The following is a 25,742-nucleotide window of genomic DNA, read 5'->3' as shown; positions in this document are numbered from 1 at the left end:
TGGCTCTCATTTAGACACGCACATCAACATACACTGGACACCCATTATGTGCAGGTACATGAGGCTCACACATGCGCACACAACCACAAATACACATATAAATTCATACATCCAAACAAAAATGTAGACAACGAAAGTAGACATAGACATCCGGATAGCACACACAGTAATCTACACAGACATACTGTATACAGATACATGGGGAGAGGCGGGGCTAAGCGGCCAAAAACATGCTAGTACAAACTCGTCCTCCATTCCCATCCAAACCACATATTTTAAGTCGGCGAACCAAATCGTAAACCAAATCGAATTTGTATTTTTGTTGGCCGGTTCTGATGTTCGCAATGTCGACTGTAACAGATTTACGAGTTCCCACTGTCAACAGACTGTGAGAAGGTAAGAGCTGGGAACATTGTAGTGGATATGGAATGGGTTATAATGGGGATAAAGAGTGCGTGGGCACCAAGACTGGTTATGTGCATCTACTCTCTCGCACATACGCCTTCCCAGAGTACAGAATGATCAATTTTCTCAACCCCCTCTCTACAACTCTATTCCTCAGCCCAGTAGCACAGCAACGAGACCCAGTCTAACATCATTATAGAGAAGGTGCAGGCTGGTGAAGACCACAGGTGCTCAGGACTCAATGCTAAGACTGCGTACACACACACACACACACACACACAGGGAACAAAGCCCAGTGTGGTACAGGCCAGAGCTGAAATGTCACAGTGATATAATTAAGCAGCGTTTTCCACCTAACACCGGCTAGGCGGATGGCCCTTACTTGGCCCTAACTTCTCTCCTCCCTCCCCTACTCTTTCCCTCCTCCCTGCAACTCCTTTTCCCTCTCTGGAGTTCTGTCTCTGTAATTCTCTCTTTCTCTCTTTGTCAATGTGCCTGAATGCACATATTTTGTGTTGGAGACAAAAGAATGAGTGGCACACAGTCAGAGTCTTCAGATATGGTAATCAAATCTCTCTTTCTCTATAAGCACTGGCTTATCAAAACACACACACAAGTCGCTACATCCACAACTAAACAACACAAACAAAAACCCTTTTTGATAAAAGCCACCAGCCTAAACACTCCTTCTATTCTCCTCTCGCCGTCGCAGCGCTCTACGCCCATTCAAACTCCCTTTTTTCTCTCCGTCTCCGACTTGTCCCGTTGTGTCGGAGGCTTTGTGTGAGGCCTATTGTGGCCGGCTGAGCGGCAGCGCGCAGATAGCATCTGCTAGTTAGAGAGAGGGAGAGAGAGAGAAGAGGAGGAGGAAAGGAGCAGTCGGGGGACAGAGAGAGAGAAAGATGGATACAAACACGGCGTAGGGCTGCTGAAGTCTTATCTGTGATATGAAAGAGAGGGATCTGGGAGAGGAGAGAAAAGCCACTCACACACATACTGATGGGGGCAATGGAGGGAGTGGAGGGGAGGGGAGGGGGCGGCAGGGATAAGTCTTTACTACCAAATGTCAACATGCGACTGTGTGAAAAATATTATGTTTGGCGGCATAAAGACAGAAAATCATCAGGATTGTTATTTCATAGAATTGAGTCAGAGAATATAAATACTGACAAGAGGCAAACCTGTGACAATTCACTTTGAAGTCTGAGGCCACTGAGGTCTTTATTACTCAGAATTTCATCATCATTCAAGAATTTAAACTTCAGGAGTTATCAAGGTACAAATCCAAGACATTTAAAGGCCAATGGGCAGTTGTGTTGCAATAGAGTGTGGGTGTTTATTCAGTATTGGCTTGTTTTTCTTTTTTTTTCCCCCTCAATGCTGTAACAGCGAGGCACAATGTTCAGCTCTAAAACACAACGGCAAATCACTGAAGCCCGGTCGATACAGACCTCTAAAGAGAAAGACATCTCTCTCAATGTTGGTCCAAGGAGGGAGGGAGGGAGGGCAGGAGAGAGAGAGAGAGGAGAAAGTGAAGGGATGGAGGGAGGAAAAGAAAAAGGGGATGGAGGGTTTGGGTAAACGGAGGGAGAATAGATGGCTGGAGGTGGGAAGGAGGGAGAGAGGGAGTGAGAGACAGAGGAACATGAAGAGAGAGAGGGAAGGAAGGATAGGGAAATAGAGGACAGAGAGAGAGAGAGAGAGAGAGAGAGAGAAAATGTAGAGAAGCATGAAATGGAGATGGAGAGAGTGACGGAGAGAGAAAAAGAAAGAGCTTAACCCAGCATGTCCGGCAAAGGCCAATATTGCAGCTTAACAATACATGGGGGAGAAATCAGTGGCCTTTCACAAGCACATGGGCCAAGAGACTGGACACACACACTGAGACACACGCGCAAAACCAGAAAATATTCAGCACACACACACACACACACACACACACACACACACACACTAGCATGGCCTGTGTTGTTTTAATTGGTTTCTGAGGGCTAGCTGTAATGCTCTTCCTGTCCCCTAGGAGTAGCCAGGCAGGCGATGATGGATGATGGAGGGCCAGGCAGCAGCCAAGGCCAGCACTAGGACACTGCTACACTACACTGGGAGACAGCGCCAGACACTCTGTGTGTGTGTGTGTGTGTGTGTGTGTGTCAGTGTGTGCGGCTGTGAATGTGATTTTGAACTTATCATACAGGCTACGAATTGTAAGTGGTAGCTGATGTGCGTTTCCATTTCTGATTTTGAAAACATCTTATGTCCAAATGTTGGCTTCTCATTGTGTGTTTGAGTGTGTGTGTGCATGAGTGTGCTTTGTTCCTGTGAGTGTATGCATTTGTACACACTCGAACACACACACAAGGCATTGTATCGAGTCTCCAGGGACCTGGCTTGTTTGTGAATGGAGTACTAATTAATCTAGTGCACAGTGTCAGAGAGCAGAGAAAAAGATACAGTGCATTAAAAATAGCACTTTAATAGCTTAACAGCTAGATCCTATAGGTTAATGTTACAGCTGCAATGGCTAAAACCAAGCATTTACAGCCTAGAATGCCAATCTTTGTCTTTGGTGAATAGAACTTAGGTGCCAGAACTATTAGTGAAATGGTACCCGATTGCGCACTATTGAACAATGTCAAATGGGCAATACACTCGGAAATGACACCAAATGGGTTTAACACTTGCTGCTTTGAAAGCTCTGGGTGGCTGTGTGTGTGTGCGTGTGTGTGTGTGTGCATGTGTGTGTGCATGTGTGTGTGTGCCTGTGCGTGTGTGTGTGTGTATATGTGCGTGTGCATGTGTGTGTGCGTGTGGTCCCACTCTCCCTCCACTGGCGTTTCCTTCCCAGTCGAACACACGCTCTCCGGTCCAAATGAAATTAGCGGCTAATCCGCTAGCTAATGGCCACACAGCGGCTAGCGTGCCACAGAAACTAACAAAGCAGCCTGAAGGGTTCAAACGGAGGGAAAGAGGGATTTGACCGAACGGATGGGAAGAAGTGGAGCAATATTCAATTTGCGTGGCGGATGTGATGCTCTTTGGGAGAACTAAAGGATGAAATGGCAGAAGGAAAAAGGAGAGGTTTTCTTTGTCGGCGGCGGATGTTCTTTTAGCGTTAAATGTCACGCTGCAAATGTCAAAGGTGGAGAGGAGAGGTGAGGCTGGAAGTGTGGCTCGGCGATAACGCCTCCTTGGGTGTTACAGTGGCGAGTCGCTCTCTCTGCTTCCCCTCTTCTTTGTCTCTCCGTTCCCCCGCCTTGTTTTCAAACCTAAATTTCTCCCCCTGCTGTTTTTGAAGCTCTTCTACGCCTGCTTTTTGACTGCCACCAACATCTTGCCCCGAGGCCAGGATTTACCCCTCCGTATGCACCCTTCATACACACACTTTCCCAGCTCTCTCACACATATGCGCGCACACACACACACACACACACACACACACAACCCGATTGCCTATGCGTGCTTGTTTCAAAGAGATAACTGAAGCAAGCGGGAAGAAGAGAGAAGAGAAGAGAGAGGGAGAGCGCATTAGCTAAAGGTTTTATCTATGTGCCAGTGCCCCAATTATCCAATATCTCCATTACGCATTCAGAGAGACGAACCCATGTCACACAGGAAATGTACCGAGGGCTCCAGCCATACAAGTCTGTGTCGGTAAAATGGGCATGCATTATACACTATACATATATTTCACACTCATTTAAATGGAGAGAAATGGCGCTCGTTCCGACTGACACAGATGCTTCGTCTTGTTTGAGATAGGATTGAATTTGGAAAAATGCGGCAAGGGAGAAGTGTGAAAAGAACGAAGAGAGAAAGACGGAGGGAGGGAGAAGGGGGGGGGGGGGGCAGAGAGAAAGAGAGGGAGGCAGAAGGACAGATGAATATGCAACAAGAGAGAGGATAGCATTTGAGACAAGCTGACGACGAGTGCACTTCTTGACGCATCTCACACAGCAGTGCATGGCTTTCAAACCGGGCTCTGTGTGTGTGTGTGTGTGTGTGTGTGTGTGTGTGTGTGTGTGTGTCAGTCCCAGTGGTGGGCTGTAGGGATAGTGACCCAGGTCACAGTCAGACGAGGACCACCGCCACGGTTACCGGCGGCAACAGATGGGTACGCCGTGGTGTTTAGACGCCTTGACTCACCCGGCCTGTCAGACGCACACACACACATTCTGCGCCTATGTCTCTCTCTCCCACACACACACACACACACACACACACAGTGAGACACAATTAGCACACTTCCATACACATTCTCTCTCTCTTTGTCTCTCTCACACACACACACACACACACACACGACCCCCACCCTCTCCCCCTCCCCAGGTGTGTGTGTGTGCGTGTGTGTGTGTGTGTGTGTGTGTGTAACCTAGCCATCATCTCTCATCATGTCAGTGTGTTCAGACTTGGTGTGTGCGGCCTGCCTCCTCCTGGCCAGCCCATCTGTGTTGTGGTTGCAGTCACTGTGATGGCTCCTAACTTGTCTATCCTCCCTGCCGCCTTCCCTCCTACGACGTACCCTTCACTCACCGAGACAAAACAATGACGCTGCACCAGGAGGAATTTACAAACTCTTCCCACGAGCTAACTTTTAATTATGGATCGACTTTGTCAAGTTTCTGATTTCTGAGTTGCTGGGCGATTCTAACCAAACAGCAGCTGACGTTTCCATCTTAAGTTTGGCTGTGGCAAGAAATTAGTATTTCCTTAATTCAGCAGCTGCATACAATTTTGTTTTTGGGGTGGGGTGTTCCCTGACCTCATGGATCTTGGGGGTGTTTATGTGTGTGTGTGTGTGTGTACACCAGTGTTGGTACCAGTGTCGACATATACAGTATAATGTCAGTTACAATTTTGAAATGAAATTCATTGTGTTTTATTGTTCTTTACATGCTAAGCTGAGAAGTGTAATTCAATTTCTGCTCATTTCTTTTTAGTGGACGATTCTGAAAGACTTCTGCCTCAGAAATCCTATTTGGTAAACCTTTAATGTAAAGCCTGGGAAAAAAACGGTAATGTACTTTTTTGTATGATACCCGGGTTTGCTAAGGAATATGTTTGTTCTACACTAACTGCAATGGGATGTATAGAGTGTGTGTAAGCCCTTGTAGGCTGAGCGCTTAGTGTGTGTGTGTGTGTGTGTGTGTGCAGTCCGCAATCGTCATCTGTTATCTTGGTGAGCTTGGGCTGCACACTGAGTTACTGTATGGTGTGTGTGAGCGTGTGTCACTACATCATGGCTTACCTTGATGATCTTGGGGTGAGCGCAGCGGCTGTTTCCGGTGGTGGCGTGCATCCAGCTGCTCTCTGGGGGAGTACACTCCTGTCTGAGGGAGCACTTCTTCTCCTGAACGCACCAGCCGCACTCGAACCTGGGGTCTGCCTTCAGACACATCCCGCAGCTGTCCCTCAGCGCGTAGCACTTGTACAGGTGGGCTGGTGAGGAGACGAGGAGAGAGGGTGTAAGAAAGACGGTTGGAGAGGTGAGAAAGTGGTGCGCACGAGGGAGAGAATAAAATGACTTCTCTTTCAGTGTAGCTTGTGTTGCAGCCTGGAGAGCAGAACAGTTTGAAAACAACAAAAATGAACCAAAATCCATCCAAATAAGCCCCCCCACCCCCCCACCCCAACTCCCACGCAAAACCTTCAAAACCTCCTCAATGTCACTGAAACAAAGTTGAGTTAAAGCACCATTTCCCAATGGCCGCGGGAATTGTGCAGAGGAATGTTTCCCCCCCCCCCTCCTCTATCCCATCCCCAAATCCCATTGGTCATGGAACAACTTTAAAGTAACCCTGTACCAATTACTGGCTGCTAAATGACTCCTCTCTAATTACATTAACATATCAGTATTTAAGGCGAGCGAGCATCGCTTGCACTCTACCAGATGATTATCATGACTGAGAAATAGGGCGGAGGGAGGGAGAGATAGAGAGAAACTTATAGAGAGAGAGAGAGAGAGGGAGATGTCTTTAGGCTGTAGGTCGCCTCAGGAAGCACTCCAGTAGATTTACACTGGGGATAACACACAATGCACAGACACTGATGCATGCCGCTGATATTGTACACTGTCAATGCTGCTGCATGTTACAGATGCCATTCAACAACGCCTTGTCCTTGGGAGAACCATATGCTGTCAAAGCATGTTATGTCGCCTTCGTGAATGTAAACACCCTGCCATTGTGGGCCGCAATACTGAAGCGTGTTTCTCATGCACAACTGTACATGCCAAGAACACGCCAAGATAACACAGCTCAGTCACAGCCAGCGGCCTGAGAAATATTTAGCCTTTCTCCTTCGGGACAGATTGGATATTTGAGCCTACAATGTCATTTGCGTTGTGCAACACAATGGGCTGCTCTGTTGAACGCAACACAATGATGCAGTGTGACAAAGCACGGCACGGCTCATATACCATCACTTATTGTTCAAACGTATTTGGTACATCTAGACTGCAGGGAGTAACAAAGAAAATGGAACCAAGTGACAATGTATCATTATCTTCTATTACTAGCACGGCTTATAATACCAACAAAACGACAATGACCTCACAGCCTCACAGACCTCAGGGTTTGATGCAACTATCCCTTGTGTGACTGCATAGAAAGACTCACCCTACACCATGACACAAGGCACAGCAGCATCAAATCCTGCGTACCGCTCACTGTGCATTTCACCATCACAATCTAACAAAGTGGCTCCCTCTGTTGTACAAAACTCCTTATGCATGTCACCCACAGCCTATATGTACTGGTAGCGGTTGATGATGTTTCTTCACCTCACAGCAGGAGAACAGTGTTACAGCCCCCTGCTGTGCTGTGCAGGCCACAATAATTATTGAGGCGGCACTATAAAGACCGTCTCACTAGTAATTATATCCCATAGACATGATCTCATTGTCTTCTCCCACAGTGGTGTGTGTAGTATGTGTTTCGTCATTTTCCACACGGTCCTTTGTTTGAAAGTTAAGGTGTGGTTACATACATTGGGGAATGCTGTGTGCAAATAGATGCACAACTACAGAGTGTGGAGAGTCATAGTTATAGATATTATGCACAAAAATTCTCCCTGTATTTTTCCTGTTTCCAGGTATCAAATTAATGTTGAATTATTTTGTTGGAATGACCAAATAAGTTAAAAATGACTAAAATTATACAGCGTTGTCATCATTATTAAAAATTGTATACCTACTTTTGACACACCCAGTATCTTCCTGCATGTAAATTATGAAAGGAGTTGCCGACCTAATGTGCACTCTTACACAGGTGTCAGTGCAAAAGTCGATGCATCTGAGCACATTCCTGAAGTTGCAATCTTTCACAGATATCTCAGACATGCAACATATGCCTGTAATGCACACAGTTCAATGGCATACTGTACCAGTATTTCTCTCACTCGCCCGCACACACACATGCTTAAGTAGGTCTGCAGTAACCAGGTGTTTGCGCTGCTCACAGACCAAGAATATCAATTGCAGAGGGTGGGCTAGCCGAGGTCTTCTGGTCACACTATAAATGATTTACTATGCAGTTGGAGCCGCAGCACTATGTTGAAGTTCCTGCAGGTTCTGGGTTGGCGCTTTTATGAGCCGTTTTACTAGCTAAGACTAGGATGAAGATGACAAAACTGACCAATCATCTTAGTTTTAGAAATGGGATTGAATAGTTACTCAATTTTCACCGAGTGGCGCCCTAATTCCCATTTCCTCACCAGTCCTTAGTAAGAATAATAGAATTTGCTCATGAAATTTTAGACAGAACCAATAGGCTGTGATAAAATATGAAACCCATTCAGATCATCTAGTAGCTCCTATCGGTTACCTTTGCCGCAGTGGTTACAGTCATAGTGCTGACTCACCTTTGATGTTGTAGGGGTTGTCGATGACAAAGTTGCCGTTCCAAACCACAGACAGGTCCACTGGCAGGTCACTGATGTCATTGCCCTCGTAGTTATACTGAAACACAAACAAACACGCTGAGATTAGCATTTATGGTCACACATCACAATTACGTCACAACATGCAACAAAATGGTAGTTAGTTACATCAATCACTTTTTTATGAGACATTCTGAGTTTTATATTAGAGTTAAATATTAAAGCACTGACAGGCTACTTTGCCAAAATGGAAAAAAAAAAAAAAAAAAAAAAACCCTTACCAGCCACAGCCAGAAGTGAACCCAATTCGGCTGGTGGCTGGTGGCTGGTGGGAATGTCATGCCCTGCGGTGCTTGCAGAGTTGAAGGGCCATAAAAATGAGTGATGAGAGACAGGCTAGATTGTGATTTTAACACGCGGCACATCCTCCGCCGCCTGCCAGAGCACAGAGCTGATTAAAAGAGATTGGAATCCCCATCACTGTGTGACTCATTCCATTCAAGTGATGAATGAAAAGCGTAATATATCTTCAACAATAATATTCTCATCTAATTTCATTTTTGCATCCTGAACTAATAAGAGTTGAAATGTAATTGACTCGTAGTCGGCATAATCATTTTTATGGAATTGCTCTAAATGAGACAACAAGCTTCAAATGCAGTAATGTGATAGCGGTGCGTTAACTGTGGGAATAATAGAGCTACAGCTCCTATGAGAACCCCCCTTCCCCCCTTCCCCCTGCCTCCCCTCCTCCCCAAATAAATTGTCTACAACTGATTTTCACTAGCAAATAAAATGCACCTTTAGTAATCAAGCCCCCCCCACGCACACGCACAAGAAGCCAAAACACTCAGGTAAATGCTTACACACAAGCCTCTAAAAATACTCTTCATTCATCAAGGGCCCCGCAGACGCCATCCAAGACAGATTTTGCATTATTAACTACTCTATTCATTTGTCTTCTCTGACACAAGATAAAACAGATACTAGATAGAAAGAGATTGCCTGTTCTCGGCGTTGATGATATTGCTGTAGGCCCGTTGCACTGATGTGAGGGTGATGGCTGGTAAGACTCCAGACAGGCCATGTTAGCCTAATGCCCCTGTCAGTCAAAGGCTGCCCACTCACTCTCACAGCACTAGCAATGGTCACTATCTTCAATGGCCTCGGGGTGAGAGATAGTAGGGCTATTCACCTCTAGTGGAGTGGTGATAAAATCCGATGTGAAAGCCCCAAGCCTGCGGCTATGGGCCCAACAGATTGGATCTGGCTCTGACTTTGCCGCTATGTGATATCGCCCACTCCAGTGTGATACTCAGTGGTTATCTTGACATTGGTAATAATAGTGAATTCAAATGCATTTGAGAGGAAAAGCACAGCAAATGTGCATACAGAAGATAAGGAAATGAGAGGACACGGCAATGTCACCATGTGTGATTGGCTGATTAATTCATTCTTCACATTTGCGATTGGATGATTTACATTCAGCAGCCCCAAAGGCGCAGATGCTGATATCCAATTACAGGCAGACGTCTCCAAGTATCTCAGAGGAAGTACTACTTTGCACTCAGAGTTTACTTTAAGGTAAATTTCTTTGAAAATGTTCGCCCAGCTGTGTTTTCAGGCACATTTTGGTGCTCTGACTTATTTAGTAGCAATTATTTATTGAAGAGGCAACTTTTACCCCCCGAGTGACTCCATCCGGGAGCTGGCCCGCAGTACATTCACTGAGACAACTTTTACAGCAAGTTAGTATATATATATATAGCAAGCCAGCTCGCTATAGACTGCACTACTGTACTATAACTTGCTCTTTATGACTTTTCACACCTTGGGAAAGTTGGAAAGAGTAAGAGAAAAAAAGACTTGAGGATTATGCAGGCTTTGTGAGAAAAGGGGCTGTTCTTTCAATCCCAGAGTGCACCTAGTATCTTAGTAGAGACAACATGGCACGGTGTGCTTATTGCACTGTGGCGGAGTCAGACAGAGAGAGGGGAAAGTAAGGTGGGAGGTGAGGAGAAGAGGGGAGCGTGAAGGTGAGAATGACGTTGGATAGAGTGCCGAGGAAGGACGGAAAGAAAAGGGGAAACGAGGGAGACGTGATGGGTGAAAATCGGTCTGAATGGCTGATGGGTCAGAAAGACAGATGTGGACTGCACTGGGAAAACGGGAAAGGCCGGTTTAATGAGCAAAAAAAAAAGGGAAGAGATGGTGAGAGAAGGATGGGAAAGAGGATAGGAAAGGGGTGGAGGGAGGATGATACAGCAGGAAGGGTAAAGGAGAAAGAGAGAGAGGAGGAGAGGGAGAGAGAGGGAGATGGATAGAGAGAGGTGATTGTGTGTTATGCTGCGGACACCATTCATTTACACATGGAATAAGAGGCAGGGGCCGGGCTATAAGCGCCTGAGCTGGTGGGGGCTAAAGTGAAATTGGCATTTTCAATTTGTTCCCTGACATGTCTGCCTTGGTCTTTTCACACATTCCTCTGCCTCTCCCTCTCTTCCGATCCTCCTTTCCACCCCCTCTCTTTCCCTTTCTCTCCCTCTCTCTCTCTCTCATTATTCCTTCCCTCTACCTCTGCCTAACCCTCCTCCCCTATCAATCTCTCTGCCTTTCTCTCCCCTCCCTCGATCCCCGAACGCCCACAGTCAAACAAGGAAATATGGAGCAGGTTCCTTTTCGCATATACCAAACACGTCCGGGGAAACACATGTGCGTACTGTAAATATGCATTCTGCGCACGGGACAGTTTCCAAGAGACACACGCCAGCAAATGCATCAAAGACGGATCGCGTTGTATATACAAAAAAAAATAAAAAATAAAAAAAAAACCTCATGCAGGCACAAGCGAACGCAGGCACATAAAACCTCACGCAGCAACACATATCTTCGAACGTCAGCTATTATTTCTCCTCACCACAGACCTAGCATATGAACTTCCTCAATCTTTCCCTCGCTCCCTCCTTCCCCCCCCCCCAAGAGACCACCCAGTCTGCCTGGGAACTAGAGCACTCCTTCACCGGGAAGGGATGGAGGAAACGTGTGTGTGTGTGTGTGTGAGAGAGAATGAGAGAAAGGACGGAATAAGGAAGAGGAAAGGAAAGGGAGATGCTCAGGAAGACTGCCCCTGAGAACATGTGAAGGGAGAGAGAGTGAGATATGGGAGATAAACAGAGAAAGAGAGAACAAAAATAACAAGTGACAGAAAAGGAAAAAAAAACAGAGAAAGAAAGATCATGAGAGAGAGAGAGAGAGAGAGAGAGAGAGAGAGAGATGTTATCCAGCTAACAGGACTCGGGAGAGGCAACAGTAAAGGACAAGGGGTCAAGCCTCCCTCCACTTCCAGCTCTCCCAACCCCACAGCGAGCCGCCGGGGGATCACCAATGGGATGCCCCCGCTTCTCCGCTGACCGGCCAATCAGAACCCGGCCTGACCCCCCGTCGACTCACATGAGAGAGCCCGTTCCGCTGATAGAGAAATAGATGATAGATGTGTGTACGCCCCTTAACCCTGCTTTACACCCCGACAAGTCTTACACTTCCCCCTGAAAACGAGCACACACACACGCACACACACACGGGTTGCAGCTAAAACAATAAGACTGCCCGCCCTCCTTCCCTTGCGTATGTCCAAGTTACAGATATGCGTGTCTGTATTTGTGTATCCGTCCTCAAAGGAGGCCTATGTCGAGAGAGGGGGATGTTGGGATCCGCCTGAGCGTGCATCCTCACTCAACAAAAACATGAATATTTAGTTAGGGAGTGTGTATGTGCGTGTATGTGTGTGTAATGGGCAACGGGGGGGTGAGGTGGGGTGGTGGTGATTGTGGTGGAAAGGTTAGGTATGATCCCAGAGCCCATCTCCTCTCATTGCACCGAAGGCTTATTAAACTTTCATAGCCAACCAGCATCGATGCACAATGCACAGTCCAGGGAATACACACACACACACCTCGCACATGGTTTATTCACTTCACAGTGGATTCCAATATCAAAACACAAACATTAAGCAGGTTACTCTCAAAAGGTCAGTATGTGTGTGTGTGAGAGAGAGAGAGAGAGAGAGAGAGAAAGAAAGAGAGAGAGAGAGAGAGAGAGAGAGAGAGATAATAGTAGTAACTATTCTCTGTACTCTGATTTATTCCCAAATTCTGTTTATAATGAGGAGCTGATGCTATAGGAAACAGTAGAGTCGTTGCACCTAAGGCCCTTGACCTGAGAAGACGTGAACAGCCTACCGACAGACTGAAGGTGAGAGGAGAGACGCTACGCAGCAACAAGGGCCCACTGGTGATCAGGATTCTTTGAACCGGATGGGCAGAGAGATGAAGAGTGTGTGAAATCTAAAGGATGGACACTGAAGAGAGGTAGTGAGTGGTAAATAGACATAATAGACAGGGGAGGCCTATAGAAGAAAAGAGAAACGGCGAGAGGGAAGGAGGTACAGAAAGACAGAGGAGATGGAAGATGGAGATGGAAATATATACGGGAAGAGGGAAATGGAGAAAAAGAGAGAAACAAATAGAGCAGGAGATACTGAGAGAAATAGAAGGAGAGCACATCTATTCTACGCTCCCCCTTTCCTTTTCCCTTCCCCTCTTTCTGACAACAAAATAGACCATGACGAAAAAGTGTGAGAAGAGTGAAAATCTGGACGAGGGAGAGAAAGAAAGAATGAAAGAAAGTAAAGAAGAAGGAGAGACGGTGCCCCACAACAGGCTCTCGGCAGAAAAGTGCCGACACAAACACCACCGACTCACCAGCTGGACCTCCGTCGCTAAAAAAATTGAAGAGGGAAGGAGAGGAGGAGGAGGCAGGGACGGATGGATGGAGAGGAGAGGAGGGGAGAGGAAGGGGGCGGTGAAGAGAAAGAGGTATGGAGTAACAACGGGTACCTTCTGTGAGGGTCATAGCCTGATAATTAGTCATTTTGAAGGTGTACGCAAGCTGGACGGCTAAAAATATCAAACTAGCCTAGGGCAAGCCTGTACCTGGGATAGGAGAGGTTGATCTCTTTCCTCTCCTTCTTTCTCTCCCTCCCTCCCTCTGTACTTCTCCCTCTCAAGGTGACAATGACAGTTGTTACAAAGTGAGAGACACTGATGCGGTGACGCAGTTGTAAAGGATGACACATCAGGACGATGCGAGAGAAGAAAAAAAAAAAAGTTGGGGATACAGATTGAACGCTGGCCCAAGTGAAATGTGTTTTGCCAGTCTAGATAAGGCTTGGCACACACAATTCTCAGCAGTATATGTCAACGTATAGATGCACTACCCTACTATACACATACACACACACAAACTCCCAACTTCCAGGCAGATATGGCTTCCTAATCAAGGATCAAGTGGTAATCCTTCCTATAGCTTAGTGTGTGTATGTGTGTGTATGTGTGGGGTCAGGCGGCGTAGAATTAGCCCCAGCTCATAATAGGGGCCTGTTAGCCAGCGCTAATCGCTAATGCTAACAGGATTGGAGCATGGCTGGACCCAGTTACCCGGCTTATCTCTTGCACACACACGCAACACACACACACACGTGCATATGCACTCGCACACATACTTTCTTCATTGATGGAAAGAAAGCGAGGGAGAAGGGGAGAAAAGTGCTGGCTTGAGGGAAAAATAATGCTGCCATAGCCAATGTTTCCCCATTTTCCAGCCTACGCATTAAGCTAGTGTAAGCTTACTAGACCTCTCCCCGGACAAAAGGCTGATTTTTGGTCGTTTGCAGAAATGTCCCATGTTTTTCGATATCCCCCCCCCCCCCCCCCCCGTCATTTCATTCCATCCTTCTGTCGGTCATTCTTCCTGCTCCAAAACACGTTTTCTGCAAACCACCAAGCCACCCAATCTATATAACCACTCTGCCTAGATACAGGCTAGATTTTACTATACGCTCAGACACACACCTACATTACCTCACCATCCCTAAAGTAGCACTCTCTATCCCACAACACACACACACACACACATACAGAGAGGGGGAGAAAATAAAACACTGAGATCACCTGTCAATCAAACAGTGTGTCCAGTACTGTGACGTCTTTTTCTTTGGATTTCCTGTTGATAAAGTTTGAGTTTCTGTAGGTGGCGCTCTTTATTCAGCAAATGTAAAAGCTTTCATGAATTGGGTATAATTTGAATCACTACTGCGAATTGGCAATAAAGAGTAGCGTATCGGACATTTATTTATATGAAAATGTTGCAGATTATCACTTTAATAGGACTGAGTTACTTGACCTCATATAAATACCTCAACCGCTCTACAGACACTTAACTGTCCCCTATCCAACTGAAACATCAAATTGACTGAATGTCTCACCACCGTATAATCAGTTTGCCCATTGCAGCGGTCTCACTACTTTTCAGTTGGGTTGGGTTGATACTTCATTTGCAGTCTGTATGCAAACGTACAGTTGGATCAAATTAAAATGCGTAGCTGAGCAGGGTAGCTGGTCAAGCACGGAGCGCTCCAGTTCAGCGTGTTACACAACTGGTTAGACAGGTTTCTCAGCTGTTTGCATGCGAGCCGTCGAGGATGCCGTTCAGCATACAGAGCCATACAGAGTGGCTGCCTTTGAGTTGTCTGGGTTTGACTCTACGGATTTAAAATGGCTGCAAATGTAATCAGACAGAGGCAGGCAGAGGTGCTCACCTCCAGTTTAACCATGTGTGACAAGCCTCTCTCTCTCTCTCTCTCTCTCTCTCTCTCTCCTCTCCCCACCTTTCCTCTCTCCTCTCCTCTCCTCTCCTCTGCACTGGCTAAAGTCTGGAGATTACTTTTGCAGCCTCTCTGCCCCATCAAACCATCTCCATACAGCTGAGAGCAGGGAGAAGGAAGTAGGGTGGGGTTCAAGAGAGGAGGTAGAGATGATAGGAGAGCGGTAGAGGGGCAAGGGTGTCGAGAAACAAGGACAGGAGAAGAGGAAAGAGGGAGAGAGAGAGTGGCGTGAGAGTAAAGGTTAGAGATAGCGGAGATAGAAGTCGAGAGGGAGTTGAGTGAGAGAGGGGAGAGAGAGCGAGAGAGAGAGATACAGGGAGAGAGGGGCGGAGGAAAGGTGGAGAAGCTGCCATATGCTGATAGCTGAGTGGCAATTAATTCTTATTTAGCCAGGACAGGAGCGTGGGAGCACTGCTCTTCACCTGTCAGAGAGGAGGAGAGGCAGTGAGCCGAAGGAGGGATGAAGATGAAGAGGGGAGGAGGAAAGAGGGAGGCAGGGAGATGGAGCTAGAGGACGAGGAGAGAGAGAAAGAGAGAGAGAGAGAGAGAGAGAGAGGAGTGAGAGAGGGAAGGGAGGGGTTGTTTAGGATAGAGGGAATGCATGATAGGGTGGAAAACTGCGAGGCACTGCTCTCTCTCTCCTCCCTCTCTCCCTGCTGCTTAGGAGAGAGATGAATGGGAGGGCAGTCAGTGAAAGCATGCATACACAATAAGTCACCCAGTAAATGGCCTGAACACACACACACACACACACACACACACACACACACGCACGCCTCTCACAAATTCCCATAAATATAAACTCTCTTTGAATTTTCGCACTCCCTTTTACAGCATACACACAAACACAGTGTCTTAATCTGACTTAATCACACACATTCCCATAAAAAACAACAACAAACAAACAACAAGGCAGCACTAACCACTTCGTCCCCTGCAAATGATGCAGTCCACCTCTTGGCCAATCAGTAACAAATATGTTACCTTGGCTTCACCTTTGTCAGCCTTTAATTGTCAACCTGTAATTCATCCTATAATAGAGCTCAACAGTGACCGCCCACTTTTGAACGGCTCCGGTTCCAGGAAGTGAATTTTCCATTCATTCCTCCATTGACGTTTCAGAAAATCCTTATATAAAGAGTTTTAAGCCTGGAACCAAGCCAACCAACTACGAGATGAATCGTGACCATAAAACATTTGATTCGGAGCAAAAGAAATTGGAAAACAATCCAATTTATTTATTTTTTGCTCCGAATCAAATGTTTTATGGTCACGATTCATCTCGAAATTCACTTCCTGGAACCGAGGTGAGCTCTATTGAGATGCATCATTCCCCCAGTGTCTGTGATATTGCGTGCGACACATCGAAGAAAGAACAAACGATGTAGCGCCCCCTTGGGTCAATCAGTGTAACGTAAAAATGCCAGGACACAAGGGTGGGGATGCATCATTTCCCCGAGTTTCATCAGAATCTGATCAGCGTCGTCTGAGACATCGCATATGACGAATGAAACCAAAGGAAAACGAAGGAACGGACGGAGACTCCCACAATAAATTCCAGTAAATTCCCCCTGCACTTTCAACCCACAAAACTCACACAAAACTCACACACACACACGCAGTCTGCAAGCCAATTAAAACGGTATCAGTGTGCGCTGTGGCTGACTGCGGTGGCAGGTCTAGTGTTTATATCTCATTAAGCTGTGCCAGGCCATGCCAGACCAGACCATACCATGCTCCGCTGCGCCCACTCCCTGCACCGCCCATCACTGAGGCCCTCATTAGCCTTGTCTCTGCCACCTCCAACACTGTGTTTGTGTGTGTGTGTTGTGAATACGTTTTTTTTCCCCCTCTTTTTAATTTAGAGATTTTTATTAGTTTTTAAGTTAAAGCGAGATCGGTCGAAAAGTATAGGAGAAAAAACATTCCACAGACTCCAGAAAGTCTTCACAAAGTCTGAGGAAATGAATAACTTTGTAACAGCGCTGTCACTCTCTCTCTCTCTCTCTCTCTCTCTCTCACACACACACACACACACACACACAGAGTAGGGGTGTGTGACACCATTAGACCAGTGTGGTTTGTATTAACCACCATCCCTGCAGACACACTTGGCCTCTACCTCTTCTCTAGCCCTCTATTTGCTCCATCCATCCATCCATTCATCTATCCATCCATCTTTCTCATCTGCCATCCTTCTCTCATTTCCCATTGGAACAGAGCCGATTATTTCTCAGCTATGCCCTCTCTCTCCTCCAAACTCTCTCTCTTCCAAACACTCTCTCTCTCTCTCTCTCTCTCTCTCTCTCTCTTTCTCTCCATATGGTCTCATTATAGTCTTATAGCACTCCTTCCTTTCTTTCCCTCCTCCTCCTCATCCATCTCTCTCATTCCTCCCTCTCTTTCTCCTGGCATCTCCGCCTCTCAACTTCCTCGCCTTTCTTCCCTTTTTTCTCTTCCTCATCCTGCTCTCTCTCTCTCCCTTTTTTTCTCTCTTCCCCAGCCCAATCTTCTCCAAATCGTATGGCTTCTTTCCTTGTTTGCTTCTCCTCCTGTCTTCCTGTGTGTGTGTGTGTGTGTGTGTGTGTGCATGAGCTCACGCACACAAACACAAACAAACACACACACAGGCGTCCGTCTCCACTGCCCGACTGCAATTCATCATCATTTTATCTGCCTTAATTGGATGCCATCAGGACCCCTGATACTTCCCATCTCTGCTTTAACAAACAGCTGCTCTCTACACACACACAGAAAAATAACACACAGACACACACCCTATCCCAAACTAGATTTTCTCCTCCTGCCCCCGTATCTTTTTTTTTTTGTCCTCAGCAGTGAAGGAGTGAGAGAAAGAGGGTGATGGAGTGGCCAACTGGTTTATCAGACGGAAGGTAATGGTGTAAGGCCTGCGCTGATATTATCTGTCCTCTCTCATTCCTGCCCTCCAGGGAGAAACAAGAAAGAAGGATAAAGAGGGAGAGAGAGAGGGAAAAAAAGGGAGACACTGAAGTATGGATGGAAGAGACAAAATGTGAGGAACAGCAGAACGAGGACGAGGAGAGAAAGAAAAACCAACTGAGATAGAAAAGTTCACCTCCCTTTGCGCTCCTCTTCCTCTCACCCTTGGCCTTCAAACGACACCCAGCTGTGTTCAATCACCCTCTCTGACCCCAGAATGTGTGTGTGTGTGTGTGTGTGTGTGAGAGAGAGTGTGCGTTTGCAAGCATGCGTGTGTATGTGTGTTTACTAGCTCCCATGACCCTTGTGGCTCTCTGAGCACAACTTCCCAGCCCGTAGCGCAGCGTCTGATTGGCCCTTGGGCCCTAACCTCAGCCTCTGATTGGCCCACACACCAGGAAGCTGTCTGGACAGGGTCAGAAAACAGGAAGGGACTGGTCAAGACACCAGCTTGTTGTTTGGGTTGCTGCTGACCGTAGCTAACCGCGACCATAAGGCCTGGCGGATGGCTTGGTGTGTCGCAGTGGTAATGTGGGCTTTTTTGGGGAAAAAAACCAAAGAAATATGGAGAGGACATTTTTTAAATGATCAGCATTTTCCTCCAATTAACTCGGTATAGGGCCTTGGACAGTCTGCCTTTTCATCAACTTTCACAGAATATTGAATTATGTTTGGCTGAGTACACGACTTCTCGAGTGAATTCCTCAAAGAAAGGGGAATTGTGTGATGGGCCATTCCTTTTACAATGTAAATGTCAACCTTTTTAAAGCTCAACACAGCAAACTTTACAGCTTTGAGCAAATTTCAAAATCCTTACCCAAAACTCATGATTCTTCAAAGTCTTAAGACCTTGACTATAAAGCAGCGTATTCGTTTCATGTCTCAGCTTCAAAAGCCAAGTTCTTTCCAATACTTGTTCCGCTGCATTCTTTCTCATGTCTTGTGATACGCTTGCTCTTTTCCCTTCGGGATGAGTCGGTATGTACAATAATCTAATATAGAAATGCCGTAGGACCAATATTTTCCCCCATAAGCGGATATGGACAGCCAATACCAAACAAGGTTAGTATGGAGCTGAAGTTACACTATCATATATCATGTGTGTCACATATACAGTAGGTTATTGACAGTCTCCTGTTAGGGGATACTATACAAGAGGATTGAGTTGTTATTTTCAATGTAAAAGGAGTAATGTGTGCGAAACTGGAGTTAAAACTTGATCTGGCTGCGGATATCCTGAATATTCTGTGGATAGATACCTCTTTTGGATGGTGTCATGATATTGTATGATAGTAAGAGAATGGGTTTTGGCCTTGGGAAACATTTTTGAGCAGATTCTCTTCCTCATACCCTGTCACCTCTTCTGTTCTTTGTTCTCATCAATATATCGCTCTCCTTCTCACTTTTCTCCATTCATCTCACCTCAAATTGTCTACTACGGAGCGTAGTAGACAATTATGTGATTTCCCCACATCTTTCTTGCCTCTTCTCATCTCCATGTTTTGCCGTTTCCACTGTTTTCCTAGTATTGTCTCTCCTCCTCTCCTCCTTCCTATCCTCCTCTCCTCTTCCCTCAACTTCTCTGCATGTATCCTTTCCTCTGCTCTTTTCTCCTTCTCCCTCATCTCCTATTTCACTCTAGGAATCCTGTCCTCCCTCTTCCCCTCCCCTCTCCTTCATTACTTTATATGAATTCTTGACACAACTCTCTTCTCCCCGCCCTTCCTCTCGCCTTTCCTACAATAAGTGAGTGTGTGTCAGTTTGACACAGTGGTAAACACTTGTGTGTATCTCAAACACAAGGCTAAACTGTGGATTAACACCCGTGTGTTTATCCCATTGATTAGCCAGCCCCCCATCAGTCTCTCTGCAATAGCTGTTGGTATAATGGAACCACACACACACGCACACACACATACACAATCATCCTGGGATACATAGCCTTAGGCGTATTGAAGGATGCACATGTGCACACACTCACACAGACTCTGATTAACCCCTATCCCCATAGCTGCATGCCTATGCACCCAGGCAGCAGTGTGTACGCAGCATAGCAGATGAAGTCTATTTCTACTGCAGAGTCATACATGATTCATTGAGGCAGTGCTGAACACTGTCAAAGTAGGAACAAACATGGAAGGGTGCCCATGAAAAATAGAGATATGAAGGTCTAAAAACGAATAAACTAATATTTGAGATGCTCAGTCTTTTGAAATACCGCTCCAGTGCTATAAAAAGACTCTCATCCTAATAATTCATGACACATAATTATACTCATAAGCTCAAGCCTGGATGAATTATGCTTTAATGGCAACTTCATACAGCTGGCACCTTTTTCATCCACTAAATCTAACCGAGCCCTCATGCAGACTCGATGTACACGTCGCATCGATATCTGACTGTGCGGTCAAGTCGGCACGGCTAATTGCTAACAACGGCTAAGCGCTGACAGCTCAAGGCTAATTGCTGCTAGCATGTCTGCTTTGTGGGCATCAAATGGAGAAATTCAGCTTTTGGCTGGGCCTGGGCTGTGCTGCTGATTAGCAGTGCCTTGCTGCTACAATAAACAGTCAATAAACAGGCTTCTCTGTGGAGAGACAGCCCTGTCGCTAGCTAATTAGCCCTGCCTTCACAAACAACTGGCTAGCGCGTGCCAGCACCTAACGACTGCCCGTCGATAAAGACAGAATCAGACATTACGCTAGCTGTCACAGCGGCTAGCCGGCCATCTATACAGCTAAGCAAAGACCGCTGTTCGGGTATGTTAAACACGTGTCTGCTCATATCTATATGGCTGGATAAACATGCGACTGCGCTGGTAAGGTGTAGCATACTGATGTGTGGGAGGTGTTAGCGCTTCAAAGTGCCAAAGCTAATTAGCCGAATAGTGAAGGCTTCTAGGTGTTGTGGTTGATGTTTTTTTTTTTCTTTTAATCTGTCACATGTTGGCTTCCGTGTCTGACATGTTACAGTGACAGCCGCAGAACCCTCATCTAAAACAGAATCAATAACACCAGCTCTCATCATAACGTTGCACTGCACTCTACCTTGAAATAGGAAAAATAGACAGGGACAGAAGCAAGCAGCAGCAGAAGTGAGTGCTTGAGAGAAGAGGAAGAGGCAGAGAGAAAAGGAGGGAATGGGAGGGAGGAGAAAGTATGACAGACGGAGGGAGAAAGGCAGTGAAAAAGATGAGTTCTACTTGCACAGAGAGAGAGAGAGAGAGAGAGAGAGAGAGAGAGAGAGAGAGAGAGAGAGAGAGAGAGAGGTATAGAGTCGAGGTGTAAACATGATCAATCCGCTTCCAACTAGGTTCAGAGACAGACTTCCTCTTCACATTTTCAGCCTCAGTGAAGCGCGACGCTAGCTACCTCTTATCTGTCACGCTAGTTTGAAGACTCACAAACACATGCACACACACACACACGCACACACGCACGCACGCATGCACACACTGCCTACCTGTAAATCCTCTAAATATACACACCTTTATAGACACACACGGAATTTCTCTTATGAAAACTTCTGCAAAAAAACATTCTTGGGCACACCTTAATCTGGCACACACCGCTCCGCATCCCTACCAGCCGAGCCACAGCTACATTAAAAATCATAAAGGCATACCACAAAACTATGATGGTTGACCAACGCTGCTTCACACTCGACCAACAGTCTGAATGATGTATTGCACAAACCATGCTACCTTGTAATGATTTAGAGCAGTAATCAGATTACTGGGTTATTCCTATGGCACGTAGTGAAGCCTGATCATAGTTATGGGCTCCAACATACAAGTAACATCTATGTGAACTCTGTTGACCTCAATATCTATTTGCCAACTATCAGTTCAATGTGGAAGATCAGTATTGGGTCATTTGTCTAGATTGTGACAAAGCCAGTCTCCAAAGCGACGCATGGTGATCCATCAGGACAATGAGCATGTTACTTGACAAAGTGGTCATTAGTGGTGGGAGGTCATTATTTAAACTCTGACCGAGTCAATGTCTTCACTGGGATCATGATTTAGTTACCTAGTAACATTGATTAGTTCAAGAGCAATAGCATTAAATGGCTATGCCTCTGGCCTAAACTAGACTGTAAGTATCTTCCATGCTTCCTCTTCCTCAAAGGCACTAAAATGTTTCCTGCAAGCTTAGATTGTGACTATAAAGCAGTCTATAGGATAGTTAGAGGCACTAAAATGGTGTCATTTGCCACTACACTTTACATTAACTAGAAAATTGGGCAATACATTGTCTAGATTATTCTGTGCTTTCCAGAACCAAAATGGCCTCCATCATTCCCAGCCAGTTTCTCCTTATCCAACTGTCAGCATCACCAATGTCCTCTTGATACCAACAAAAGCAATGAATCCCATAACTAGCTGAAGTAACCATAACTAGCTCGCATGCTTCATCAACTGCACCAAAATGGCGCACAGTGAGTAGTGAACTCATTGTCATTCTCGGCACTGTTCTCCACCATCAGCAGCACCAAAATGGCGTCCACTCATCCCACCCATTTGCCACCTTTCCTCATTTCTATCCACCCATTTACTCACCGAGGTTTTCTGGCACTGGATGGAGGTGCTGTTGAAGCGGAGGGCGGTGACGCTGTGGGTCTCCCCCTGGATGTGGAAGACACACTCGTAGTTCCTCTGTCCCGACTGGGGCTGGGGCAGGTTCTTGGCGGCCAGGGTGATGGGCTTGGTCACCCCCACGGGGATGTAGATCTGGGTGGAGGGCAGGATCTGGGGGCAGTCCTATAGGGTTAAGAGAAAAAAGAGAGGCAGACCGGTTACTCGTTTGTTTTCCCCCCCACAGGAAGAAAGAGAGAGCTTGTTCATTAGAGTCAGAGGAAGGGAGAGTGACACCGAGATAAGAGAAGGGGCGATGAGTCACATGAGTCACTCGTTTGTTGTTGTTAACAGTTGGGGAGAAGAAAAGAGAGGAAGGGTTACGTGTTTGACTCCACGCCAGCTTGGCTACAAAACACAAAAAAAGTGTAAAAGAAGTGTGTTGTGATAAATTGTGTCCACACACATCATGGGCTTGTGCAACACACATTAGCCTTGCACCAGATTTTATTGCGACATGACACTTGAGTGAGGGATACTACAGAGAGTTTCATACTGAGTTCAAACAGTATTATCTACCCCATGAAACACTACTCTCATAACAACAGCGCTGCATTGTTATGGCAGGAAGATAGGCTCCAGTGTATTGTGTCCATGTGTGGAGTGGAGTAATGAGCTCAAGAACACTGTGTTGCTTGTGTGTGTGTGTGCGTGTGTAGGTCAGCGATATTGGCTGGGGTTGACAGAGTTTTGTTTAGATCATCTGGAAACAGCCCATCCACTGGCTCACACCACTGGAGAACACAGTCCTGGAGGGCGTGAGAGTGTGTGTGTGTGTGTGTGTGTGTGTGTGTGTGTGTGTGTGTGTGTGTGTGCTTATCCTCTTGAATTGATGTATTTGGATGGATACTAGGTTTCTCAGTATGCAGTTGCATTCATGTTTGTCCATGCGTGTGTGTGTGTGTGTGTTCACTTTATTGAACCAGGACAAGAAAGGACAGTCCACTCAGTCCATAGTCTGTCATGGATATACAGTACATGTGTATGTGTATGTGTGTGTGTGTGTGTGTGTGTGTGTGTGTGTGTGTGTGTGTAGGAAGAAATGAAGTCATTACAGTGTTTATACCACACTTTGGCAAGAATGCAAACTTTGTCAGCACTAGGAATCAAGGGGAGAGAGAGAGAGAGAGAGAGAGAGAGAGCGAGCGAGAGAGAGAGAGAGAGAGCGAGCGAGAGAGAGAGAGAGCGGTGACAGATCTTATACAACATGAGTTAAAGCCTTGGGTGGAACTAACCCACCCTGTACTGTACTGTTCGCGCCAACAGCATGACTAACCTAATCACTTCTGACATATCACACATTTAACAACCTAGAGACACTATTAAGTGACTCACACCACAAGTGACAGGCCTACAGCGAGTGTAATGGGAAAGGAAATGAAATAGACTATTTCATATGGGAGGAAAAAGGGGCCTTGAAAAATAAGGTCTTAGGTGTCAGGGCATTGGATCATTCGCCTATCCTGAAAACTGTCAGTGGAACACAATCATACAAATTTCTTTACCCCGCCCTGAACCCCAAAAAAGTGTCAGTGAGCATCCCAATCTATCTTTTTACGTCTGTAGCAGCGGCACAGAGGGTAGAAAAACCAGGAGGCGACAGTTCGTCCCAGCCAGTCAGAGCTGCAGGATGCAACAACACACTCGCGGTGACACGTCTCCCCCCACTTAGAATAGAAAAAAAAAAAAAAAACATGGACCGGATCCTTGTAAAATAGTCACTGCACACAAGGCGCCGTGTACGCCAATACACCCTCCACTTGTCATTTTAGCTTTTCCTTCATGCAGATAGCTGGCTCTCTGTCAGTGAACCCCCCCACCACCACACACACACACACACACACACACACACACACACACATTGAGCTGTTGTGCATTAGAAGCTACGGTGCGTCCCCAGGGCCTGAACACAATGCTGGGGTTTGTTCATTAGCCTGCTTAGCCCTGGCCTTGTGTGTCTGATCAAACACACACAACACATAATGAGAGAGGGGAATACTATAGGAAGAAGCAGGCTACTGACAACCTGGTATGTAATCAACTAGGAGGTGAGGAGGGGGGGAGGAGGGGGGGAAGAGGGGGGGGGGGGGGGGGATAAGAAGGCAAATGATCGGCTGAGAAGGAGGGACTGAGGTAGGGAGGGGCGGTGGGAGGAAGATGCAGAGGATGAGGAAGGAAAGGAGGGGGAAAATGAAGGAGGGGTGGAGAGAGAATGAGGGGGAAACAGGGCAGTGGAGAGGAAGGGAAAGAAATTGATGTGAGAGAAGGAGAGAAAAGTGGAGAGAGAAGTTGATCTAGGGAGTGTGGTGAAGGAGAGGAGCAGAGAGAGGATGGACAGGAAGACAGAGGGAGTGGAAGAGGTGAGTTTAATTGGGAACGGAGCGAAGAGAAACGGCCCGAGTCAGAGAGCTGTTGATGTGAGGAGAGGAAAGAGAGAAAAGGGGGGAAAAATTGGCCAAAGAGACGGATTCAACAAGGGAAGGGAAGAAAAGGTACCAGACAGAGAGAAAAGAAACAGCGAAGACAAAAGTGTGACGAGAGGGCATGTTAGACTGGAGAAAGAGAGAAAAAAAAAGTCAGAGGCTTGCCCGGCTCTTCCTACACTTTCTCCGTCTCTTTATCCATCCCCTCCATCCATCCATCCATCCATCCATCCATCCATCCATCTATCCACCCTACAGTCAGAGCTTGATCCAGTCACATCAGCAGTGAATGGCTGCGTTTCACACCGCACCACGTACCCAAGCCCCCTGACAACATCCTACTTAATTAATTGCCTGGAGCCTCAGACAAGGCCTGAAAATTGATGGGGAAAGAGAGAGAGAGAGAGAAAGAGAGAAAGAGAAGGACAGATTGATTTGCACTAGTGCTGTTTGAAGTCCTGACTCAGAAAAAGCGATGCTCGTGTCAAAAGCTGTGAGCTCGCGGCGTCCAAGGCGCCACAAAAGTACAAAAAAAAAAAAAAAAAAGCTCATGCTCTCTCTGCTCAAATGCAAGAAAAATCAAAAGTGATGCTGCGTGAATTTTGATGTTTCGTAGAGGGTTTTAATACTGTGGCACTTTGGCATCATACCACTAAAGCTGTGGCAAAGCTAACTTGTAGAATACAGTGTGTCAGAAGCTAGCGTAGCCCCTAGCGCAGGC

The 25,742-nt window shown here is 46.4% G+C and overlaps 1 protein-coding gene across 1 annotated transcript in view; it reads right to left on the bottom strand.

The window, feature by feature from the left end:
• LOC139907957 (plexin-A1) overlaps window positions 1-25,742 on the bottom strand; it is a 98,068-nt gene that overhangs the window by 40,167 nt on the left and 32,159 nt on the right. Inside the window, exons 7-9 of the mRNA XM_078283606.1 lie at window positions 22,524-22,724; window positions 8,263-8,359; window positions 5,651-5,841 (exon numbers count right to left, since the gene is read on the bottom strand). Coding sequence (XP_078139732.1) covers window positions 5,651-5,841; window positions 8,263-8,359; window positions 22,524-22,724 — 489 coding nt within the window. The remainder of the gene's footprint in view (window positions 1-5,650; window positions 5,842-8,262; window positions 8,360-22,523; window positions 22,725-25,742) is intronic.

This window comes from Centroberyx gerrardi, chromosome 5 (assembly GCF_048128805.1).
Source record: "Centroberyx gerrardi isolate f3 chromosome 5, fCenGer3.hap1.cur.20231027, whole genome shotgun sequence".
NCBI lineage: Eukaryota > Metazoa > Chordata > Actinopteri > Beryciformes > Berycidae > Centroberyx > Centroberyx gerrardi.
Note: the sequence above shows the minus strand (reverse complement) of the source record. Positions and strands in the feature narration are given on the sequence as shown.